This window comes from Gracilinanus agilis, chromosome 3 (assembly GCF_016433145.1).
Source record: "Gracilinanus agilis isolate LMUSP501 chromosome 3, AgileGrace, whole genome shotgun sequence".
NCBI lineage: Eukaryota > Metazoa > Chordata > Mammalia > Didelphimorphia > Didelphidae > Gracilinanus > Gracilinanus agilis.
In genome coordinates this window covers 628,519,486-628,538,256 of record NC_058132.1, presented here as the reverse complement: position 1 = coordinate 628,538,256, position 18,771 = coordinate 628,519,486, and the positions used below count along the sequence as shown (strand labels likewise).

General features: G+C 36.2%; 1 protein-coding gene across 3 annotated transcripts in view; it reads right to left on the bottom strand.

Moving 5' to 3' along the window:
* Positions 1-18,771, bottom strand: part of RASA2 (RAS p21 protein activator 2) — a 130,745-nt gene that overhangs the window by 57,643 nt on the left and 54,331 nt on the right. For all 3 annotated transcript variants that reach the window (XM_044670828.1, XM_044670827.1, XM_044670829.1), the window contains exons 4-5: positions 14,430-14,506; positions 1,238-1,321 (exon numbers count right to left, since the gene is read on the bottom strand). In XM_044670828.1, the coding sequence (XP_044526763.1) occupies positions 1,238-1,321; positions 14,430-14,506 (161 nt within the window). The remainder of the gene's footprint in view (positions 1-1,237; positions 1,322-14,429; positions 14,507-18,771) is intronic.

Below are 18,771 nucleotides of genomic sequence, written 5' to 3'. Positions count from 1 at the left end.
TTTTGTCTCTCTTCGTGTCCTCAACACTTAGTACAATGCCTGGCATATAGCAGGCACTTAAAAAATGTTTATGACTGGCTACTTCTCCCTAGATTGTAAGTAGAACAAAATTTCATTTGCACAGAGTGGATGAGGCAGAAATCTTCCTTTAAAAAGGAATTTTCTTAAAAAAAATTTTTTAAATACATTAGGAAATACTATAAGTAGTACTTTCTACATGGCATATATTCTGAACTTCTAGAGAAAAATCTATTGATGTCTTATATACAAATGTTGAATTGTGTTACAGAAAGTGTCTCATAGCTCACTGTTATGGATGATAGGAAGACATTTAAAAAGATCTGTTGTTTTTAAATAATTGGATGGGTAGTTTAGAAATATGGCCTTTGTGGCTGCTGGTTTGGGGGCTCAAATTTATAAAAAAATGAATTACAGATAAATTGTACTTAGAACAAGGGTTCATAACTTGGAATCCATGAAATTGGTTTTTCTTTTTTTATATTCTGATACTTGTATTTTAATAAAAATTACTTTTGATCTTACATAATTTATTTAAAGCATTTTAGGTATCCGAGAAGGCGTCCAAAGGCAATTTTCAAAAGGGTCCACGACACACAAAAAAAGTTAAAAAACTTCAATGTAGAGCATTTTTTCATATATGTGTACACACACACACACACACACACACACACACACACACACACACATATAAAAGATCTGGGGCTCTATTTTATTTTAGAGCCTAGGATTTACCTCCTATAGCACAATGCTGCCTATAATAAAGTCTTATTTTAGATCATATTCTGAGTTACTTTGCAATCTATAATTCAGAAATAACCTTCCTAAAATAAATTAGCAATATACTTATTAAAACAGGATTCTATCTATACAATAATGATGAAATTTTAAGGTAGGAACATGACTGACAATAATATTCAAAGCCCTTTAATTAGCATAAAGTCACTAATGTAGTCAAGAGTTGTTGCCATGATCAATATAACAGATCTAAATTGGCGATCACCTTTGTTCTTTATAAAAATGGGGCTTTTTTGTATAATTTTTTTGGAAAAAAAAAAAAAAGAATTCACATTGGATTTTTAAAAAGAGTATACACTTATTTCCCTCTCTAGTAAAAGACTATTAAGCTATTTCAAAATTACTATTAATGACCTCATTCTGTATATTCTAACCAAAAAGTTTTACACTTAAGAATTTGATTAAAAAAAAAAAATCTTACCTTGAGGGTCCTACAAGTGACACTGTAGCATAAGGGTCACAGCTCTGCCCATTTATGAGAGGTAACCCATGACATGCCTTGATACTAAAAGAAAATAATTTTTAAAATCATAACTCAAGGTTAAGAGAGAAAACATTATTTTTAACACATCAATTAACAGCCTCAAAAGGTTTACAGCTATTTACTATTATATTTGTATTCCATTTACTGGATTATATACATTAGGTAAAATATAACTCTAACAAATAGTATAAAGAAATCTTATGTGCTTTACATTGCATTACAATAAAAAGAACCAAATATCAGTTAGTAAAAGCATGAGACCTCATTGTTCTTCAACACACTATTCTAAAAGTCTTTAAAAAACAAAAGCTGCAAATAAAAAACATTCAGGGACATTTGTGGTCTGATGCTACATCAAACCCACTGACGCTTTTAAAGTTAAAAAGACAAAAAACAAGTAGCACACATTTTAATTGTGTGCACTGTCAAACCAATGTAGAGCGTCATATCCTTTACCAAGGTGTGAATGAGATATAAGGAAACAACTGTGGTTTCAACCTTTAATTCATAAATATGTGGGTAAGCTTGCATGAGAACTAACCCTTTCAACCAAATCACATCTTGCATCATTGCACACAATTATGTAATTTTTTATTTTGTACATTTGTAACAGTTGCTGTTGCACTTTGCTGTGGAAGGGGCAGAAAACATTTTCAATCTAAAGAAATGTTTTATCATTACAGTCGGAGAATTGGGCAGAAGTAACTAGCTACCAGGATCTTTCTGAAGACTTATTGAATTCATAAGGCCAGTTTCTGTGAGCCTGCATTTCTTAATGAAAACTTAATGTGTGATAGTGTTGTCTGTGATGAAAGATGCTACCCCAATGCACACTAGATGGGCAAACGTTCTCATTTCTCCTTACCCACCATGAGACACTACTCTGCTCCTAGACAATGTGCTCTAGTCTTTAGTTCTAAACTCAGGTAGATTTATAAATTTTCCCAACACTCTGATATCTAATGAGTCAGTCTAAAACGTCACTTCGATTCTGTCTGAGTCGAATCACAGCAATGTCTGGTTATATTGTATTAATATCATAAGACAAAATGTATCATATGTTAACTTCAAGTTGATGTATAATGAATTATACAGTATAGATTCAACATACAGATTATATTTTCATATAAATATATGAAGGATTTCAAAGAATAAATTTGATTCAACATTTAAGTGGTAAAATCACAACATTAAAATGCAATCATTCTATGTCTTTTTCAAGTCTACTGAGAGAAATGTAGTGTATATAGTAAAGAATTTCAGAGAATTGTAATCATAAACTAAAAATGCTAAACAACATTTTTAAAAATTGTTATTTTGCTAAGAGGAAAAATGTAAAAAAATTATGTTCTCATTCTTAATTTTAACATTACTGAAGAAATCAGGGTGCAGCTAGGTAGCTCAGTAGATTGAGAGCCAGGCCTAGAGACTGGAGATCCAGGATTCAAACCTGACCTCAGACACTTCCTAGCTGGCTGACAGGGTAAATCACTTGACCCTCACTGCCTAGCTCTTACTACTCTTCTGCCTAGGAAACAATACACAGTATTGACTGTAATTGGGGTGGGGGATGGGGGTAGGGGGTGGGAGAAGGGAAGGAGAGAGGGAAGTAGGGAGGGAGGGACAAACGGGGGGAGTCAGGGAGAGAAAGAGAGAGAGACACGGAAGGAGAGAGAGAACACATCAAAATTCAGTCTGTAAGATAATATAACAATCTTTTAAAAAGTATATAAATATAGAAGAATCTGTGCTTTACTCAGTGTGGGGAATTCCCAGCATGGGGACTCCCTCTATCACAGCAGATCACAACTTAAGATATAGGAGATCAGGTCTAAGAAGTTGTTTAAGGCATACAGAAGGCCCTGGACTTAGGAAAGGGGAGTGGGGAACAGAGTTAAACAGCTAAGTGTCAGAGGCAAGATTTCAACCAGGTTCTTTATACACTCACTATCTTTCTAAAATAGCAAGAGATAAAATACATGAAAGATCTTTCTTTACAAGTGTTTTATAGATCTAATTAATTTGGTGAGCAGAATAATTTTACGCACACACATCCTACAAACATCTGAAATATTAACATTTCCTCTAATTACCCAGGGAGGGAAAATTGTCCTAATCTGTGAATCAAACCATTGTATGACATTAAGAGCAACAGGGCAGGGCATACCTTTTCCCCAAATAGTTTAAGTCTAATGGGTGCTACTTTGTAACTGGTTTGCTTCTAGGTAATATGTTTGAATCTTAACCCTGCCACTTATTAGCTAAGCCTTGAGTTTCAATTTTTCTGTGTCAGGCAGTCCCCACTCCCCCAAAACCCCACCACACACACATACTGCTTTCTCATTTCTTTTTGAGTCAGATAATCTTTAAATGGAACTTGATGAATCTCAATTTTCCTAACCAAAAAAAAAAAAAAATCAAGAAAACACATTTCTTATTTTCCCTGGATCAAATGTGACAATACATATACATGTTAAATGCAATACAAATGCAAGTTATTTCTAAAATCATATTTCCTAAGGAAAAAAACAGAGGGAAATTTATTTCTAAGCTAGTACCCAAAATAATATCTAAATTCTTTTTTTAAAAATTTAAGTAGCAAATAAATGTCCATATAGAAGATATTTTAATGTCTATTTTTTGGATCAGCTGTAAACTGAAGACAAAATTTCTGCTTCAGGTACAAACTGTAACAAATTCAGATAACTCTAAGGTTACCAGTTACCAATTCTAAGAGTCTATGATTAATATCTTTTAATTCAGCAAACAATGTGAGCTTCCAGGCACTCTGTTTTGTTTAGCTTCAAAACACAATTCCAACTGGGGTGTTGGGAGGAGCAAGCAACTAAAGACAACTTTGAAAGAAAATAGTATTCTGTGACAGTATCTCAGAATAATCATCAGCTAATATACATTAACACAAACCAATGAATTATAATATCTCATAAGGTAAATCACAAACTTAAGTGAATATGTTTTTGTTGTGAGAACACAAAAATCATAAGTACAACATATAGTGAGCTGACTTAGACCTTAATTAGGTTTGGGCTAACTTCTTTCTGCCTGTTCTGGATTCTATCATTGCAGATTCACTAAAAAAATTAACAGAGGAGGGTAACTAGTGAACAGAGAAAAAAGGCTTTGAAGTCAGGTCTTGCCTCTGACACCTACTTGCTTTTGACAGTACAAATTACTTAATATTCAGTATCCTAAATAACTCTTGAAGGCTCTAAATTGCTAAGAATGTACCTAGAGTGAAATCACAAGTGTTTTCCCTGCCCCTCCCCCAATAAAGAAAAGAAAGATAATGTCAGACAAGCTCTCATTTCCTGCCAAACAACCAAACCCTATATAGGAAAGTATACATACATGTGTTATTAAATCATTAGCTTGTTTTTATTATAGGAAGAATGTTTTCCATCTACATTTCATGAACATCTAGAAATATACAAATTTTAAAGTACAAAAACAAATAACAACAACAACAAAAACCCCACAACCTACTAGAAAGCTGAAAAGGAATCCATCTGTTTCACATCAAAAAATCCAAAGTTTTCCAAGCTTAATTGTATTTGCTAGGTCAAAGTGGTTCATATTTAGGTATCATGTAAGTTTCCTATCTAGAGTCTTCTAAAAACAGTTCAAACTTTAATGAAAATTGTTAAGAACTATAGCTTAAGAAACCACTATTTCCTTTCTCACAGTTTCCAATATTAACAGTACTTGTTTAAGTAGGTCAGGTGGTTGTTTTCTCAATTGTCTTCTGTCTTGCTTTTCATTTTTATTCCTTTTTCTAATTTGGTATTCATTTTGAACTTTGCTCTAATGAGTTGGTGATGATCTGACTATACAGACAGGCGATTCAGAAATGACTCCCACATCAGTAACCAGTCATTTCCTGTTTTTAAAATACATATAATCAATTCATTTTTTGCAATATTATTTACTGACCATTTCTAGTACCTCCAGTGCCCAAGGATCATTTTGAAAAAAAGTATTCATGATAGGCATGAAGTTTCAGCCTCTGGCTTCTCTTGTTTGTTACTCCTAAATTACATTTTGCTAACCTTTTTTGGAAGGAGGAGGGAGAGAAGAAGGTAGTACAATGGCAAAGGACATAGACAAAAGCTATTTAGAAAGGGAAATCATAGGTAGGCGGTGTAAATCTCCACCAAGTATGGAGTATCTAAATTGATCACTGGTTCATTCAAAGCATCAACAGGACATAGAGAAACAATCCCCTATTGGAACAATAACCCAATCCCAAATCCTGGACCAAAAAATGGAATATAAAAATCCTAGATGAAAATGGAGAATTAGCAGCATATCAAAGTTACAAAAAAATTTATGATTATTCTTGCCTTTCAACCTTTTGAAATACTCTTGTTTATAATACTCAGTGCTACAATTTTATGACAGGAAGACATTTATCTCCTCTGGCAAACTTCATCTTGAAAACAGATCTTTTAGATGAAATTTTAAAAGACAGGATTTGTAGGAATGAATTAAGCAGGTTATGAAAGCACGAAGTAAAGGCAGTATTTGGGGAAACATTTAAGTGAGAGAATGTAGAAAGTAATGGTAAGAGAAGAGCAAGAAGCAGCTTGTGATAAAGTTTTCTTGTTCTAGACCATTTCAGGTGACATATGTTGAAGGATAATGCAGATCAGAAACAATAAAGATGAACCTCAAAAATTCTTCTATTCTCTCAGAGTAGGCTATCCTACTCTTTTTGGCTTTCTATTGCATCACATAGAGATAATCTGAATATTGTGAAGAATATGATTATTCATGATCTGGGACTGTTTTCTTATTTAGAAAATGAAGGGGATTAACTAGATGATACTGATAGTCCCTTCCAACATCTATAACTAGAAAAGAAGAAAGAGACACAATTACCACTTCAAATGAATTTGGCATAAAGCACTTTTTTACATAGATACTTTTTGGATATCACTATGTAACAATGTTAACTAAGAAAATACAATATCTATAAATTTAATAAAATTAAACAAAATCTTTTCCTGCTTAGTTGGGGCATACTTTAATTAGCAGAATAACAACAGTGCCTTTCCTGATCCCTTCTAGAAGTTTTACTTTAAAATTTTATATAAAAACATTTCTTTTGAACTTTTCTTCTTATTCACTTGTTACTAGGAAGAACAGCTTCCTATGAAAAAAAGTCAAGCAAGTATATGCAAAGGTTTGCATTGCTGATTTTAGAAGGTCACAGAACCTACTGCATTCAATATCACTGTAAGGTCTATAAGATCTGATGTTACGCTGTCATCACTGCTCTTCTCATCTTATTGGGAAACACGGGCAACAATGTGGGGTTGAATACACACACACACACACACACACACACACACACACACACACACACACACACACATAAAATCAAGTCACACATTGTGAAACTAGCTAAGATGGATTTTTCCTTAGGTGTATAGTTTATTCCTGAAATTATTTTTTGCCTCTTTTCAAAGTATGTACGAAGGCAAAAAAGTAACTGATAATATGAAGTCCAAAAATCTAGGTTTGAATTCTAGCTCTCTGAACTTACTAGTCTTAAGATCTTAGTTGGTCACTTAAGCACTCTGGGCTTTCTTAGACTAACTAGATGATCTCCAAGTCCCCTTCTATATTAAAGTCTCCAAGGGGAGAAAAGTCTACATAATAAATAACTAGAAGCCTTTGCTGAGTTTTGTGAACAATAATAGAAAGAACAAGATACCTCATAGGGTTCAATGATGTGTTTGCCTATACTGGACAGAGTGCATATATATATATATATATACACATACATACATACATACATACACACACACACACATATATGTTTAGGCAAAGTCTATATTTCCCAAGGGTATGAAATTCTTAAAAAGTAACCAGAATGAGAGGCAGCTGGGTGGCTAAGTGGATAGTAAGCCAGGCCCAGAGACAGGAGGTCCTGGGTTCAAATTTGACCTCAAACACTTCCTAGGTGGGTGAACCAGAACAAATTGCTTAACCCCAATTGCCTTTCCCTTACTGCTCTTCTGCCTTGGAACTAATGCTTAGTATCAATTCTAAGACAGAAAGTAAGGGTTAAAAAAAAAGTAACCAGAATGAGAAACTATATGAAGCAACCTAATTAATTTTTTTACACAGCAGAGTTTCTGTCATTAATACCATTAAATTTTCAAGAGAGATTGAGGAGTATCAATACAGATACTTCTGTCTGGAACCAAGTTTCACTTCTCATTATATTTTTACAAGAACATCTGTTTCTTAAATGTGAGATATTTCTATCCTTCTAAATTATTTTGAAATTTCTCTCCAAAGTAGTGCATTCTCTGTGGGAGGGGCATGGCTTGTCTGTCATGGTGGGTTTTTAGTAAAGCTAAAAGGGCCTGTTTTTTACTTGCCTTTCTAATTTTTACTTCTTGGCATGAAGTTTGACATCTCAAAATGTTACAACTTACAAAGCACATTTTGTAGGGGCAGGAGAGGGGGAAAAATTTTCAGTTTATAATTTGGTCAGAAGCTGTCCTGGACAAAAATGTGTGTGGAAACCCTAAGAAGGCTCTGGATTCTCAAAAATATTCCCTATCCAATCCTTCCTGACAACCCATTATAATTACAACTGACTCATTTCTTCTCTGACTCCTCAAAATGAAGCACACAATCCTTATTTAAAAAGGTGAACTTAAATTAAAAGTATTACCTACTGTGCTCCTTGTCATGGTAATAGTCTCCTTACCATTCTTACTTATGCCCAGCTTTCCTCATTCCAATTGGTCCTCTCTCACCTAAACTAAAGACATTTTAAAAACGCACAAAAAGATACCTCTCTGACTGTATCACTCCCTTGCTTAAAAAAAAAAAAAAAAAAAAAAAAAAAAAAAAAAAAGACAGTAGTTTCCCACAGTCCACAGGGTAAATGGCAATTCCTCCAATTGAGATTCAAGGCCCACCATAAACTGGATCTAACTGACACCTCTACTTTTATCATACATAATCTCCCCATTATCCAATGAACAGAACTCTATGAAGCACCCAATAAGTGCCAGGCACTGTGCTAATAAGCACTGGAGATTCTTAAGAAAAAGAAAGGCCCTGCTCTCAAGGAGTGCATCATCTAATAGGCACAGCCCTCATCTAGGCTCAGCCATAGTGTACTACTAAGATGCCATTCCCCAATAATATTTTGCCCTTTCGCCTGACCCTATATAGGCCCATATCAATCCTTTGAAGTGAAACAAACTGCCCCTACATCTCTACCAAGGGAAATCTTTCTTTTCAAAAACTACAAGCTAGGCAATCATGTGGCACCATGGATAGAGTAGGATACTTGGAGTGAGGAAAGCCCAAGTTCAAAAGCCTCAGAAATGTATTATCTATTTGACCCTGGGCAAGTCACTTCACCTCTGCCTGCCTCACTTTCCTCATTTGTAAAATAGATAATACTACCTATCTCCCAGGGTTAATGGGGGGAATAAAAGTAAAAAATATTTTGTTAAGTGCTTTGCAAATCTTTAAAAAAGTTATGTGTATGTATAAACAAATGTAAGAATGTTTGTATATGTGTGTATATGTGCTAGCTAGTAGTAGTAGCAGCCCTAGTTCAAGTACCGCATTTTCTCTAATTCCCAATTAGAAGAGATTCCTCCTTTGACAGCCCTGATGTCTCCTATGTATATGTGTATATGTGAACTTGCAAGTGTGCTACCTGGCATTTTAGTTACTTATTGATTAGTCTTATTCTCTCTACATTCTCTCAGGGTAATGATTGCTATGTTCTATCTGTCCCTAGTACCTTGCCCCACAGTGGCCTGCATATCTTTTAATAGATGTTGGGTTTGTTGTTTGGTTCAAAACCTTTCCACTAAGCACCTGGGTGCATTTGCCAGGGGAGAAACCACATTTAGAAAATAGAACCCAGTCTCTCTTTTGACAGAGCTTATCTTCTAGTAGGGAGATGTGGAACCTATCAAGAAGAGCCCTCAAAAAACAAAATAATGCCTGAGAACACAAATGAAATGCTCTGGGAGGACTGGATGGCATCTGGGCTAAAGAGCTCAATATGGCAGTAGGAGTGGAATATGGAGAAGGCATGAAGCATTTCATGCATAGGGTAGAGCAGGAACAGAGAAACAGACAGGCTATCTATACCCTGGGAAAAGTGACCAGTCTAGTCTGCCTAGAGCACTGAACATGAAGAGGACATCAGAATAAGAGAAAGAAAGGGTAGGAGGAGGCCACAAGAGGGAGAGGCCTCAGACCTTTACTCAGAAGCCAATAAGGAGCCTGTGAGATCTTCTGAACCATGAGTAAAATAGTCAGACCACAGTGAAGGTTCTGGGCTTTGTCACCAATGGTAAAGACTTCCACTAACAAAGGCCAAAGGCCTGCCTCCTACCCCTCAGGCCAGCAGCCTTTACAAGTCAAGATGACTGAAAAATTCATCACTCTTCTGCTAACTTGGTGTTGAGTTCCTCTACATTTAAGCAGGCTGATCCTCGGAAAATGAGGCAATTTGTTGTTGGGTATCCTTGAAATCTTACCAATTTTGTGGGACCTACCACAATGGTGTTGGACTCTGCTTGATCAGATAAACATATAAAGAAAAACCACTTCTAGTACAGAGCAAAGGATGGGATGGCCAGGGATGAGAAGGTCAAAGAGTCTGGGAGTTTACTGTCCTAGGCAAGGAGGGCAATATTGGGAATTCGGTACTAGTGAAGGAACTATATGAATAGAAAGGACACAGGGAAGAAAAAAAGGGTTTCTGAGGTAGAAATCATATCCAGTTCTTAAGACAGATGTAAGAAATGAATGGAAAAAATCCCCAAGTTTTGAACACAGGAAATTGGAGTGACTGGTAGTACCACTGACAAAAAAAAGATAAGTCAGAAAGTAGAGAAACTATTTTTAGTGGGGAGGAGGGCAGAGAAGGAAAAAATAAGATCAATTTTAAGATGGGCTGAATAGGGCAGCAAGTACCTTCCACAGACAGAGAAGATGGTCTGTAGCTCAGACTCTCAGAGATCTGGGTGTGACAAGCATGCAGTGATAGCAGTTGAAGCTATAGGAGCAAATGAGATTGCTAATGAATCAATGAGCAAAAACGGACAAAGACAAGAACCTAGAGCAGTGACCGACCAGATGCGGGCCCCTGAAATGTTCTATCCAGCCACACATTATTCCTAATCTGACGAATTCAATGAATAGGATACAATACAATGAAACTTTGAAAGAGTTGACTTAGAAACAGACTGCCAGAGGAGCATTTCCTTTCCTTTGGCCCTCTCTTTAAAAAGTTTGCCCATCAATGGCCTAGAGAATAACCACCCCAAAGATCTATATAAAGAAAAAAGAGGGAATGAAGGGAATATTAGACAAGTCAGTCAACAAGCATTTATTAAATACTCCCTATATGCAAGACACACTGGTAGGTGTTAGGAGTAGAAAGAAGGGACAAATTAGTCTCTGCTTTCAGCCCTGCTCACATTCTGGGAGTAGGGTGGGAAAGATAGGGAGGAATTAGGTTAGAAGGGGCTTTAAATGGAAAACAGCATATTGTGTCTGATCTGTGGAGGCAACAGGGAGTCAAAGTCAACAGCATCCTCTGAGTAGGAGGGTTCACAGGGTCAGGCTAGGCCTTAGGAAAGTCACTTGGGCACCTCAGCAGAGGCTGGCTTACACTTGGAAGAAAAGGGAAGCAGAAGACCAATGAGAAGCCCATTTCAGTACTCCAGAAGTGAGGTGATAAAGGCAAAGAAAAAAGGAATGGACATCAATTATAAACTGAGAAGTAGAAACAACCAAACTTAAAAGATTGGATAAGTGGGGTAGGGATGAGTGAGGAGTTGAAAATGACAGGGAGAACGGCAGTGCCCTCAACAGTAACCAGGAGATTTGGAAGAGAGAAGGTTTTGGAGAGAGAAAATAATGTCTGTTTTAAACAGACTGTGAGTCCTCCCACCCCTTGCCCCAAAACAGCTTTAATTCATGTTTAACTACATTTGATCAAAAAGATACCAAAAAATCCCCAAAAGATCTCGTTATAAAGTTTCATACCCTATTTCATTAGAAATCTGTTCCAAGAAAAATCAATTAAAAAAATTTCTGGGAGAAGGGGGACATCATGGTGGCTTGGAATGGATTCTCATCTGGCAGAAAATTGGAAAAAACCTATGGATATCTAAGACCTATGTGTGTCTCATGATTAGAATTTGGCTTTTTAGAGGTAGCCTCTGTAGTACTGAATCTAATAATTTTAAATGACCATTCCATATTGTTGGCTCTTACTTTCCCTGAGTGCTGAACTGGGTTAAAGTTAATTATACTTAAGAAAGTTCATGGAAAATCCTGAGAAAAATGAAGACACCTGAGGTACCACTGGACTGGAGGAAAGAGAAAGGGAGCAAAATAACTTTCATAGAGGATTATGATATCCAAGGGAAAGAGCTGTTTGAGCTGGGTTTGACTTCAGGACCATTAATGCACATTACAAGCTTGGTATAACTAGGAAGGGATGTCTTGAGTCTGAACATAGTTGATAAAATTTGGAGAACTTATGCATAGATTGCAAAGTCATAAACAAATTACATTTCGACAAACTGAATCTTTTTAGTGAGCCAGACCAATAACAAATTAAGGGAACCATGTGATGGAAACGTTTGTAAAGCAAAGACTATTTTGCTATGGTGAATAAACACCCCCTTTCAATCAAATTTCATATAGCAAACTTTCTTAAAGGAGGGCATACTTATAATGAGGGTCCTAGAAATTCACTGCCATGAGAAAAACCTTGCTTAACCCACACTCAATAGTGAAACTAAACCCACTCTAGTATAAATTATAGTCAAGCAAAATACACACAGGGGAAAAGAATCCACAACCACTGCACTAGGAAAATCACAGGAGGGGAAGCTGGAAAAGGGTAAGGGTGGGAGGATGGGGGAGAGGACAGAAGAGGAGAGGAAATGGTAGGGCAGGGAAGGGAAGGGGAGGAGAGAACCCTAAGCAAATACACAAGGAAAAGAATACCTGAAGAGTGTGGAACTTCTTAAAAATGAGGGAAGAAGGGAGAGAAGTCAAGTGTTAAAAGCTATAGAGCAGTCAAGGGGGAGGAGGATAGAAAAAAGACCACTGGGTATAGCAATTAGAAGATCACAAATGATCTCCAAGAAAAGGCTTCATGTAAATGAAAACAACCGAGTATTTTACTTCATGCTAATCAAATTAGCAAAGACGGCAAAAAAAGAAAATGACATATTTGAGGATGCTACAGGAAGATAGCAACTCTCACTGGTACCCTGTCAGTGGAGCTATGAATTGGTTCTGCCATTCTGGAAAGCAATTCAGAACTTTGATCCTAACATCAGCTATTCTACTAGTAAAGAGGATCAAAAAGATAAACAAAGAGTCCATATATGCACAAATACATTTAGAGTAGTTTTTTACTGATCTAACCTCCACTTTCTAGATCTCTGAGGTTCAGAATACTAGATCCTCAGGATCCTCTCTAGCACCTTAGGACAAAGTGCTAGACACCTTAGAGGCTCTGAGCCTTTACTGCGTTTCACACTGTTCGACACTACTGGTTAATGCCCTGCTGTCTCTCCCTAGGCTTCCAAAATCTCCCCTGGGAAGTTTTGACCAGTTGAGATTTTCTCAGGAGTCATCCCTCTTGGTACCTATGGACACAGTCTTGCAAACTACCCATGTCACAACTCTAGTTGTGCTGGAACCAACTTTGCTAGCCCTTCCTGTTGCCTGTGGATTCCTGGTTCATAATTTTGCAGGGATGGAGAGGGAAACATCACTTCTTGTAGTTTTCTCACCAAATTTTTTTAATTTCTATATGATCTAGTGTGCACTCCAAGGTTTTGCAGAAGGGAGGTGAGAACGTGGCAGTCTGCTTCTAGCTCAAGAAGCTGTCTTGGTAGAAAGTTTCTGCTAAGCTTTTGAGAGCTTTCTGTGATCTGGCTCTAGCTTGCTTTTGCAGCCTTTTATACAGTCCTCCCCTTCTAGCATCAGCACACTGACCTGAGCCCAATAACAGCTCATCTTCAGCTCGGGGTCTTCACACCGACTTGCCCATAACTAGAAGTGCACTACCACCTCACCTTTGAGAATCCCTTTTTTCCTTGAGAGTTCTCTGTTCTCTGAAATCCTCCCAGATACAAGCACCCTCCTACTACCTAAAATTATATATTTTGTATAAACTTTATTTACATACATGTCTCCTCTGTCTTAAGTTATCCCAGAAAGTAAGGGTTTAAGGATTTATCCTCAGTTACACTGAATGTGAGTGACAATGACAGGACTCAATGCCAGGCTTAAAGATGGTAAATTTGTTTAGGTCAGGGCCTATGCTGTTTTTCATATTTATATCCCTAAAGCCTTAAACATAATCAGTGGTTATAAATGTTGAATGGAATTGTTATTTTAAACCCAACCCCTTGGTACTATGCTATGCTGCCTCTCCCAAGAAAGGATGAAAAATATAATTCTCATTTTTACAGAGTCCTCATTCTACATTCCTCCCCAGGTTAACAGTCTCTTCTATAAGATCATAAAGGAGTACAAGTATCACAGATGAAAACACAATCTTGATGGAAAACTTCTAACGTAGTTGATAACCAACTAGACAATTTGTTGGCAAACACATGTAACTAATACATTATGTCCTATGAAGACTAGACATGAGAAACAAAATGGAATTCAATTTTAGGTGAGAAAGAAAAGCTATTAAAGCTATCCCAAAGATTCCTGCAATAGCCAATGAATAACAACAATAACAATAACTACTGTTTATATTGCAAAGTGCTTTATATATGTTATCTCATTTTATTCTCACAACTACTTTTTCAGGTAGGAATTATTATTATTTCCACTTTATAGCTGAAACTCAGCCTAAGAGGGATGAAGTGACTTGCCTAGGATCATACACCCAGCAAATAGGTGAGGCAGGATATGAATTCAGACTCTCCCAATTTCAAGTCTAGCACCTAAACCACAAAACCAAGCTCTCTCTCTAAATATCTAAAATTAAAGGCTAATAGATGTAAGATAAGAAGGCACATAAGTTGAAAAAAATATTTGTAGTTGATATTTTAAAAAGAATTATTCTTACTGTACTACCAGCTGCTGGCACACAGATCCATTATCAGTAATGAGTTCATTCAATTTTAATTCCAGATGAACTTTACCCTGAAACAAAAACCAAAAAAGTACACTAATTAGTCTTCTTTCAGTGAGAAAACATAAACATGTCACATAAAAATAACATGTGAGTATAATTTAAAATAGTAATCAAGTCACAGAAGCTATTTATGTTGTTCTACTATTTAAAGACTATCACTACTATTTAAAGACTATTAATATAAATGATAATGCTAATGGATAACAGAAAAATAACCAAATGGATTGTAATGGATAAAGATTAAGACTAACAATTTTAATTACAAATGAACCAGTATGACTCTAATATGGTGATGACAAACCTATGACACACATGTCAGCACTGACACACATAGCCATTTTTGATGACATGCGGCCACATACAGAGAAGTATGGGGCCGCATGCCAAGGATGAAACATTTGCTTTGGTGTAGTGTAGACACTCTGTGCACTATAGATGACAATTCTACCTATATTAATTTACCTATTTTGGTTTATTAAATACAGTTATATATTACAATTATACATTTTTGTTATTTAAACTATAAATACTGTGAAATTATGGTTTTTTTTTTAAACCCTTACCTTCTGTCTTGGAGCCAATACTGTGTATTGGCTCCAAGGCAGAAGAGTGGTAAGGGTAGGCAATGGGGGTCAAGTGACTTGCCCAGGGTCATACAGCTGGGAAGTTTCTGAGGCCAGATTTGAACCTAGGACCTCCCATCTCTAGGCCTGGCTCTCAATCCACTGAGCTACCCAGCTGGCCCCTGGTTGTTTTCTTGAAGTGACACACCACCCAAGTTATGCTTGGTTTTTTGGTGAATTTTGACACACTAAACTCAAAAGGTTGCCTATCACTGCGTCTAATAGCTCAAGTGTCCCAGATGAGGAATAAAATAATACCTACTTGAGAGTAAAATAACTAAAAATAAAAGCTCAAAGTAAAAACATTAGAAGCAAAATTATAGGAGAGATACCTTCTCTTCCAATTACTAATATCACCAGGCTAGAAGATAGATAAATCAAACAATCCTAAATGAATATAAAACTAAAGCCAACTTAAATAGGCAATACAAGGTTTTAAAAAGATTGTGATTGCTTGCTTATACTGACCAATCTTTATTGAAGTACTATTCAGGAGATATTGTGTAATTCATAAAAGAAGCAGACCTATGTTATAGGTAATTTATAGAGTAGGATAGAAATTTAAGATAGGTAGTAGGCAAGCTAAAGCAAATCCCTTGGCTGGACTATGGACATTCTAATATGGAATGCAGGAAGAGGTTAGAGTGAGAGTGACCTGGGCTGTGCTGGAGTTAGGAGGGTAGAGCTGTTATCCAGCCATCTGAGACTCTATGAGCTGTGGATTACTGGGATGTTAGAGAAGATTGAAGAGGCCATCTACCAAGATAACCTAGGGTCAAGGGAAGGGTTTCAAATCCACAGTTGGTGGACAACTTGTAGTTAGCCTTTCCTCTCTAGTGTTCATTGGATTATTGGTTAAGCAAGGATTTGTTTCCTAGGACCTTAAGTCATCAAAGGACCCGCTTGGACCAGTTGTGAGAGTCCCAATATTTATTATCCCAATAAATTACCTATAACACCTAGCACCTGTCTCAAGCAGTTTACAATCTAGTTGGGGAATTAGCAAAAGTAAAGCAGTATGAAGTGCCAGCCAGAGAAACTTCTATACTGAAAAGTACAAACCAAATAATATGCAAATAGCAAGTAGATAAATGAAAAAAAAAAAAAAGATGAGTATAAATGATATACTTTAAGGAATCTGGTTTGCCAAATTAGAAACAATTTCTGTGGTCTTAATAAAAGAGGGGGCACTGATATCCTTTCTTCAATTTTAATTATGTAAATATACTCAAGGAAAAAGGTTCCTCCCCCACCAAAAAAAAAAATCAGTGATATGTTCTGATTAAATTTTCCTTTTTTACTGTCATAAACTTGCCAAATGCCAAGAAATATACTGTTCTATTTGAAGAACAGGAAAAAAGGCCAATATATAAAAGCATGACCTCCACTAAGTATTTCTACTTTAACATGACATTCTGATACTGCCCTACTTGTCTGTCTCCCTCTCTGAAGTTCCTTCTGCTCTCTTCAATATATTTTAAAAGTATTTTCTTCCATTTTTTACTATCACTAACATTTTCCCCATTCTGTTTCAACTGTCCCTCCTCAAATTAAAATCCTTTTAATATTTCCCAAATAATAAGTATAGTCATGCAAAATGAATCTACACATTTGACAAGCCCCATTTTCATGCAATCTTAATATAATAAATACATTTATATTTGATAAATTAATGCAAAGAAGATAGAAGCAAGCAGTGGAAAATCTGCTAAAATTAGCAGTCAGTTCACAATGAAAAAAGAGTATACAAAAGATAATACTTTATATGAGATTTGGCAGAGAATCATTAGTGCTGTACCAGACCAATTTCATATATTCATTACTACTCCCACTAACAACTAAACAGCACATTCTTTAGGCATTAATCTTTAGAAAAACATCACAGTAAGCTGAGTTGGTCAAGAAAGGAATGGGAATGAAACGTGTCCATGCATGATAAAGAAAAACTATCAGGAAAGTACTTTAAAACTTAGGAGGCAAGGAGGTATAAAACTAAGGAAATAATAATTTCTAAATAGCATAGACTATTCTACTCAAAGTTTCTTTTTAATTATAAGGAGATTTTATCCTTAAACAAAATTGGATTCAGCCTTGTTTTCCATTTTTTAATAAAACTCTATCACATGTGCTATCATTAATTTCTTTTTTTTTATATTCTGCTATATGATATTGCTACAACTGGGACTGTCAGCCTTATGGATTGCATAGCTAAGTTCCCCATAGGCAATGTTACTGAGCCAAAAGGCACGTATGTTTTTCAAAAGAAACATGCCCTTTTTTACTCAAATTAATTTACTTATTTAGTGCCATACCTATCAAACTACCAAAAAACTTTTTTGCTGAATTAAAAAAAAAAACACAACTATAACAAAGTTCATTTGGAAGAACAAAAGATCAGGAATATCAAGGGAAATAATGAAAAAAACCGTGAAGGAAGGTAGCCTAGCAGTACCAGATATTAAACTATACTATAAAGCAATGGTCATCAAAACAATATGGTACCGGCTAAGAGACCGAAAGGAGGATCAGTGTAAAAGACTTGGGATAAGTGACATCAGCAAAACAGTCTATGATAAACCTAAAGAGTGCAACTTTTGGGACAAAAATCCACTATTTGACAAAAACTGCTGGGAAAATAGGAAAACAATATGGGAGAGATTAGGTTTAGATCAACATCTCACAGCCTATATCAGGGGTTGGCAACCTTTTTGGCCATGAGAGCCATAAACGCCACATTTTTTAAAATGTAATTTCATGAGAGCTGTACAGTGCTCACAGTGTGCGCTCCTGTAACAGCGCCTGAAAAAAAATTGACTTTATGGTTCCTGAAGAAAGAGCCATATCTGGCCCTCAAAAGAGCCAGATATGGCTTGAGAGCCATACGTTGCTGACCTTTGCCCTATACTAAGATAAATTCAGAATGGGGGAATGACTTAAAGTAAATTAAGTCAACACAGAACAGTATACTTGTCAGATCTCTGGGAAAGGAAAGATTTTAAAACCAACCGTTAGAAAAAATTACAAAATGTAAAATAGATAATTTTGATTATATTAAATTAAAAAGGTTTCGTACAAACAAAAACAATGCAACCAAAATCAGAAGGGAAACAACGAAATGGGAAAAACAATTTTTATAACAAAAACCTCTGACAGAGGTCTAAATATTCAAATATATATGGAGCCAAATCAAGCCATTCTCCAATTGATGAATGGGTAAGGGACATGAATAGGCAATTTTCAGATAAAGAAACCAAAACTATCAATAAGCACATGAGAAAGTGTTCTAAATCTCTAATAATTAGAGAAATGCAAATCAAAACAATTCTGAGGTATCACCTCACACCTAGCAGATTGGCTAAAATGATAGCAGGGGAGAGTAATAAATGTTGGAGGGAATGTGGCAAAATTGGGAGACTGATGCATTGCTGGTGGGGTTGCAAATTGATCCAACCATTCTGGATGGCAATTTGGAACTATGCCCAAAGAGCTCTAAAAGACTGTAGAACCCCGGCCGCCACTTAGAGACTACTCCTGCCTGCTGCCTGTCCTGGCTCCCTGCCCTCCTACCCCGCAGCTTGATGCTGACCCCAGAGAATGGTGCCTCTGCTTCATATTTGGGAAGTATGCACCCCCTTCTCTCTCACTGCCCG